Source organism: Sander lucioperca, chromosome 2, assembly GCF_008315115.2.
Source record: "Sander lucioperca isolate FBNREF2018 chromosome 2, SLUC_FBN_1.2, whole genome shotgun sequence".
Classification (NCBI taxonomy): Eukaryota; Metazoa; Chordata; class Actinopteri; order Perciformes; family Percidae; genus Sander; species Sander lucioperca.
The window spans coordinates 35,539,189-35,546,688 of NC_050174.1; the positions used below are offsets into that span (position 1 = coordinate 35,539,189).

At 39.3% G+C, this 7,500-nt stretch overlaps 1 protein-coding gene across 2 annotated transcripts in view; it reads left to right on the forward strand.

Annotated features, from left to right (window-relative positions):
• rorb (RAR-related orphan receptor B) overlaps positions 1–1,994 on the forward strand; it is a 39,135-nt gene extending 37,141 nt beyond the window's left edge. Inside the window, exon 10 of one of the 2 annotated variants that reach the window (XM_031317287.2) lies at positions 1,534–1,698. In XM_031317287.2, coding sequence (XP_031173147.1) covers positions 1,534–1,698 — 165 coding nt within the window. Of the gene's footprint in view, positions 1–1,533 lie in introns of both variants that reach the window. The other variant, XM_031317286.2, reaches the window with a different exon arrangement.
• The last annotated feature ends 5,506 nt before the right edge of the window (positions 1,995–7,500 follow it).

A 7,500-nucleotide genomic window follows, 5' to 3' on the forward strand; every position in this document is an offset into this window, starting at 1 on the left:
TCCCAGGACATGTCTGCATGGATTTAAAAAAGTGACAAAAAACTACAAAGAAACTGTCAAAAAAACAACAACAATGGCGACAAATATTCTGAAAAAAGCTACAAAAACCTTGAAATGCTAAATCCTGGATTCGGTAGCCTGACCAGCCAGCCCCACATCCAGATGTTGGGTCTGGGAACTCCCCATTGGCTGGGCTCAATCCGAGGGGGCAATAGGATAGCTCTCCAACCAATCAGAGCAACGCTAGTTGATAGATTCAACTTTAAACTCTGAACACGTCTTCCTTTTTTCAGAATGACTTCAGTGCCGTTCTGTTCTTTTCTCAAAGAAAAGCTTAAAGGAGAATTCCGGCGCAAAACTAACCTAGGGGTTATTAACTGTTGTGTACCTACTCTGTCTCTCTCTGGGACATGTTTTCATGCTAATCCAATGAGTTTGGAGCTTTAACGAGGCTACCGCGGACCGCTGGTTAGCTTACAATGCTAGTATGTAGGGCATGGGGACACTGAAATTAAATCGCTATTTAATACCACTAAAAAGGCTCGAAACATCACCACACTTTAACGTTAGCATAATTAGGGTCCCTAACGCCGTGCAACGTGGAATCTCCATAGACAGTATGGGAATTCGACGTTGCACGGCGTTCGACTAGTCATGACTGGTTTCCAAGATGGCTCCCGCAAGTAAACATGAACGCGACTGTCTTTATAATCTATCTGTACACTTACAACGTTGTCAATGCTTCGGTTCACGCTAACGTTAAAGTGTGGTGATGTTTCGAGCCTTTTTAGTGGTATTACATTACATGTCATTTAGCTGACGCTTTCATCCAAAGCGACTTACAATTGCTATATATGTCAGAGGTTGCACGCCTCTGGAGCAACTAGGGGTTAAGTGCCTTGCTCAGGGACACATTGGTTGATGTATCGCAGTGGGAATCGAACCCGGGTCTCCCACACCAAAGGCATGTGTCATATCCACTGCGCCATCACCACCCGATAGCGATTTCATTTGAGTGTCCCCATGCCCTACATACTAGCATTGTAAGCTAACCAGCGGTCCACGGTAGCCCCGTTAAAGCTCCAAACTCATTGGATTAGCATGAAAACATGTCCCAGAGAGAGACAGAGTAGGTACACATCAGTTAATAACCCCTAGGCTCGTTTTGCGCTGGAATTGTCCTTTAACTCCAAGTCTTCCAGAGTCGCGGCCAAAGCCGATTCCAAAGACCGCTGTTCACCAGCAGCAGCAGCCATAAGCCCCGCCCACCGACTCTATACACGATGTGATTAGCCTGACTAGTTTGGTTTTTCCAGCTCGTAAGACAACGGAGCCAACGGAGAGTTGCTAGACTGAAAGTGGCCACTAGGGTGCGTCTAGATTTCTAGGCTAACAAAAACCTTGAAACGGAAAAAACCTTTAATAAAAGCCTAGTTTTGATTAGTGGGGGGGGGGGTTGTAACTTACGCCTGTATGTAAATGTACCCTAAATTCCCCTCCCCGTTGACGGTTTGTCTCTCTCTTGCCTCCCAGCTGATCAGCCGGATCCCGACTCTGTCGGCGCTGTGCACGCTGCACACCGAGGAGCTGCAGGCCTTCCAGCAGCTGCACCCGGAGACGGTCAACATCCTCTTCCCTCCGCTCTACAAAGAACTCTTCAACCCCGACCCAAACTCCGCCATGGCCATGCCCAAGTGACCGCCACGCGGCCGCGATGCAACAAACGGACCCAGAAAATAAAACGCCAAGCAGCGGCCGAGTCGATGCTCGGCGAGCCTCATTTCAGGCTGGAATCATCCGGCAGAAAATCACAGTTAAACGCCAACAAAACTAGGAATGTCCAGCACTTATTCACCGTCCTGTTTTCACCGATACAGTCTGAAGAATGTATATAGAAATCAAACGCACCCCAACAAGCCACAACTTAAAGCGGGCGGAGCTTAAACTGTTAAACTGACTGACTGACCAGAAATGTACAGACTTTAAAAAAAACATCTAGGGACGATTTTAATTTAACTTTGAGATAAAAAAGTTTTTTTTTTTGTTTTTTTGGGGGGGGTTATATTCCTAAAAAGGTGAAGAATTGGTGGAGTTGAAGTGACGCTGGTTGGGGGGCGGAAAGTGTGGATTTAGAGAAGCTATTGTAGATATTATTATTGTAGTGCAGAGTGGATTCCAGTATTACTTCTTGTTCTGTTTAAATAAGTTAGTCTTAATTTAAATATACAGCAGCAGCCTCCCTGTGGCTGACTATACCTTGTCTGTGTTTTATTTTTTAATTTTATTTGATAGTTTCTTGTGTACAGAATATGTAAAGTTGAGACTTGTAACAGAATATTGGGTGAAACCGGGAGTTTTTTGTTGATATATAGAAGCCTTGTCTGGATTTTTTGTTCATATGTAAAAGAAGGAACTTCATCCTTCTCATAGAGATGTAAAGAGAGCATATGAAGGAGTTTTTAAAAAGAAAAATAATGGCTAGTACTTTTCAAGGTGAAGATATATACGTAAATATTCTATTTTGCAAGAATAAGAATCGGGCAGATTTGCCATCCTATCAATCGTTTTCTTCTCGCTGCAATAATTACAACTTGCTTTCGAACAATCAATCAACCAATCAGAAACGAGGACCTCATACAGCATCCCAATTTATCTCACCCTGCCCTTTATTTCTTATACATCGGGGCCTAGACGGGAGATTTCAGCAGACACAAGTATCCAGAAAATTTAAGACAAACTTTGAAGGGTAACTTCTCTTTTTTTATTCAACCTGGATCCTATTTTTCGTTTTTTTCCGTCCACTAAAAGTTAATTTTTTGCCACTGACAGACTTAGATTATTAGTCTAAGTGTCTGACAACATTATGAAAGGATCACTACAGAGATAGACCTTTTAGTTAAAGAGTAAGATCCTTTTAGTTTAACATGAAACAGGCCCGAAATCACCATCACCAAACTACACCAGACTCCATGTAAATAATCAGGACTTTAGCGTGTATAGAGCTAGCTTATTTCCACCAGACTCCATGTAAATAATCAGTACTTTTAGCGTGTATAGAGCCAGCATATTTCCACCAGACTCCATGTAAATAATCAGTACTTTTAGCGTGTATAGAGCCAGCATATTTCCACCAGACTCCATGTAAATAATCAGGACTTTTAGCGTGTATAGAGCCAGCATATCTCCACATGTAAATGGGTGAATTAAGGGTTTATTTCAACCAAACCAGAGTGGTGATTGTTGGAACAGTGGAAAGATGAACCAAGACGGCTTTTGGTAGTTTTATTTAGTTTCTGTCCACTTTGAATGAAGTGTGTTTAACGATGCTAAAAGTCCTGATTATTTACATGGAGTCTGGTGGGTTTGGCGATGAAAATTTCACAGACGTTTTTATGTTTGAAAAAAAAGGATCTTACTCTTTAACTAAAAGGTCTATCTCTGTAGGGATCCTTTCCATAATGTTGTCAGACACTTAGAATAATAATCTGAGGTTACAGCATTCTGCTGTTCTCATTAGTCACTAAAACACAAAAACATGGGGAATTAGAGTCCAGGTTGAAATATACCAAAGTTATCCTTTAAGTCACAACTTTTCCACTCTTCAAAAACACCTGCGTGCCCTCATCCCTCCCCTCACTCTTTGCACAATCAGTCCAGGCTGAAAATATGAAGGACCCTAACCTGACCCCTTTTCTCTAAAGAGCAATAACTTTCACACTGCCTTTCTGATCGTATACTCCTCTCCTTCCCTTTCCCCTCAGCGGTTCAAAACAGGGTAGCAGTTTGAACTAGAATGCACTATGTTTGACTCTCGAGCGTTAATTACGTCCAACAATCCTCTCTTTAAATGGCACTCTTTCCACTGCAGACTGCAGCATTGACACAAAATGATCTGGGGTTCGGACTCAACACACAGCACTGACGGACAGATGCGAAGAAATTGCAGATCCGGCGATCTTTGCCTCTTTTAAAGCTGCAATATTACAATTTAGCTGTGATAGACAATCACTTTTTGCTTCATTGTTAGTCGCTGCATGACTACTAGCACTTACAGATTGTCATTTTCCGTAGATTTTTCTACGTTAATGTTATGTTGATGAAGCATTTGGCCGCTGTGTAGAAGCACACTAGCTTTTTACTGAGCTTTTCGTCGCCATTTTTGGGGGCTTTTTTGCAATTCTGCATTCAAAAACTTCTGTAAAAAGATGTATGACTTGCCGCGGAAAATCTCCAAAGTACAAACTAAAAAGCTTCCTTTTTGAAACGAGCTGTTTGCCAAAATGCGTGTCCGACAACACAATGTTAGCACAACAATAATCAGCTAATTTTTGACTTGTAGTGACTACAGTTTGTTCCCGAATGCTTCGAAGCTTCGATCCTTGTCCCAAATCAGTATTTGAATGCGTTGTTTATATGTTATTATTAGGCCTATCAGCCCATGAAATAATGAAAAGTAATCCCACATTATTCATGTATGCATCCACATTATATTGTAGTCAGTTATTCTGAGACGGAGCGCTGTATTTTGGGTGTGTGTGTAGGGGCGGGAGGGCGGACGTTGCTGCGTTGTCCCGCGTACGGAAATCGACCGACAGACAAACGGAAAAAAAACACCACAACCCAAATACTTACCATCGAAGCACAATAATTATATTCCGGCACAATTTAGGTACAATTTACAGGGGGATGGGGTCAAATTTCACCAGTTTTCAAAGTTTTTTATATCAGGAACTTGGCTTTCTTTCAACTAAATTGCCTAAAAATAACCTGGATGCCATTCAATGTTCTTCAGGTAAAATTAATGATTACTTTCATAGAATTTTGGTTGTTTTATTCAATTTTTAATGGCATTTTTTAAAAATGGTTTCAAGACAGTATCCTGACTAAACTTTGACATGTCTGTAATTATCCATCCACATCCGATGATCTTCACTATTAGTCAAAATAATTCATAATTTGGAAAAAGCGACAAAAATGTTGAAAAACACGTGAAAAATGTCGGAAAAAAGCGACAAAAAGCGCTGAAAAAACGCGAGAACTAATATTTTTTTTTGTATAATGTCATAAAATTTAGGTTTATTAGCCATGAATTAAAAAAATAGTTGAAAAAAACAGGGTTAAGGAATTTTTTTTCCGTTTTTTCAGACATTTTTGCTGTTTGTTTTTTTTTTCCAACGTTTTCGTTGAGTTTTTCAAGGATCTTTTAAGAGGTTTTTTTGGACAATTTTTTAAAATATTTTTTGTCGGTTAGGTTAGGTTTCCAGTTGCACAGTGGCCAAATCTTCAACTTGCTTTAAGCACGGACACAATCAAACGAGTTCTGCAGAGAAAAACACTTGAACCGTATCGCCTGCATCCTCAAGTTTTTCTCAACGTTGCGGACGAAAACGGCGTCATCGGCGTAGAAGGGAAACAATCTGCTCACATCTGAAAATATGGCTGGGAGGGATACAGCTACAGCCGCAAGGGATACAGCTATGGCCGCAAGTTACACAAAATCTCCCAAAATCTAATCCTCAGGGTTCAACATTAAGGGCATACAACCCCCTCACCCTAACTCATCAACGTATGATAAATCATTTGACTTGAATGTGCCGTCGGCCAATCAAGAGTTGCGTTAGCGTTTGATGCTTTTCATCTTTTTTTTCCCGCCTTTTGACATTTTTTTAATACCGTTAAACGCCGATATAGTGATGTAAGTTTAATACTTTCACCCCTCAAACACGTCTTTGTTCCTCAGGAGTGTTTGAACCCAAAACCACCATCTTTTTCTCTAAACTTAACAAGTTGTTTTGGTGTCTAAACTTAACATTACGCTCACTTTTTCTTAGGGGTGGGGAAAAATGGATACAGCATAGTATCGCAAAATTTTCCGTGGCAATACTGTATCGATACACAGACGCCAAGTATGGATCTATTATTATATATGTGTTGGTCAGTCTGTCTGCTGGACAATCCCATTTTGCAGCAATAAAAATAAAGTGAGATGAACAAACAGAGAAATATATCTTTTTAGATAAAACAGATGTTGATAAAGTTTACTTTTGGGGACATTATTTGAAATTGGGAAAAATTTGAAGTTGGAAAAAAGGTAATGAATTGCAATATATCGCAGAATATTGCAAAATATACTGTAAAATCTATATAAAATCACAATAATATCGTATCGTGGCATAAGTATCGTGAGGCCTCTGGTGATTCCCACCCCTACTCTTTCTTCGCTAAACGCCGGTAGCTTAATCCCTTCTAGCCGTAACCCAAATCTAACTGACCCCTCCAGCCTTGACCCCTGACCCCCCCAGCCCCTGACCCCCCCAGCCATGACCCCCGAACCCCAGATCAGAACCCAGTGACTCTGAAGACAATCATTTGCTCGTTACGGCTCGATGCTACGCAGCATCTCTCAGGGAGCGGCTCTTTTTCTGACTTTGCATTAAAAGAGGGTTTAATATTTTTGCAAATTTACAGAAAAATACAATTATAAAAGAATAACTTTTTAGGATGAAAAATGGTGTAAATGTACGCCAACAATGGAATCTGCCCAGACAAGGCTTTGATAAGTGTGTGTGTGTGTGTGTGTGTGTGTGTGTGTGTGTGCAGAGCATGAATTCACTGTCCAAACCTCTTTAGAGCCCAGACTATACGGTAAGCGTTGTTTCGTAGCGCATGAAGGAAATCTAAAATATATATTTGCTGTATGTATGTAACTCATGTTTACTGCTTATTTTGCTGCTTTTTCGACACAGTCTCACTCCCAGCAACGATTAATCATCAGGGCCTTTGGTGTTAAGTTACGGACGCAAAATGTCTCCTTCAGTCAGACGAATTTTGGCTTCCAACGTCTCCAAATCTGTTCCCATCCGCAGAGATATGTCATGCTCTGGGTCGGGAGCCATTTTCAGGACAGAAATTTTAGACTTATTAAGACCTCGTCGAAACCCTGACAAAGAAAAAAATTTATAATGAAATAAAATATAAATAAAATATTACTACCTTTTTTTCCTCAAAATATTACGACTTTTTTCTTAAAATATTACGATTTTTTCCTCAAAATATTATGAATTTTTTCTTAAAATATTACGAATTTTTCCTCAAAATATTACGACTTTTTTCTTCAAATATTACGATTTTTTTCTTGAAATATTACGATTTTTTCCTCAAAAGATTATGAATTTTTTCTTAAAATATTACGAATTTTTTCTTAAAATATTACAACTTTTTCCTCAAAATATTACAACTTTTTCCGCAAAATATTACGATTTTTTTCTTAAAATATTACGATTTTTTCCTCAAAATATTACAACTTTTTCCTCAAAATATTATGAATTTTTTCTTAAAATATTACCAATTTTTTCTTAAAATATTACAACTTTTTCCTCAAAATATTACGACTTCTTCCGCAAAATATTACGATTTTTTTCTTAAAATATTGTGACTTTTTTCCTCAAAATATTACGACTTTTTCCTCAAAAAAATTCGACTTTTTCCGCAAAATATTAC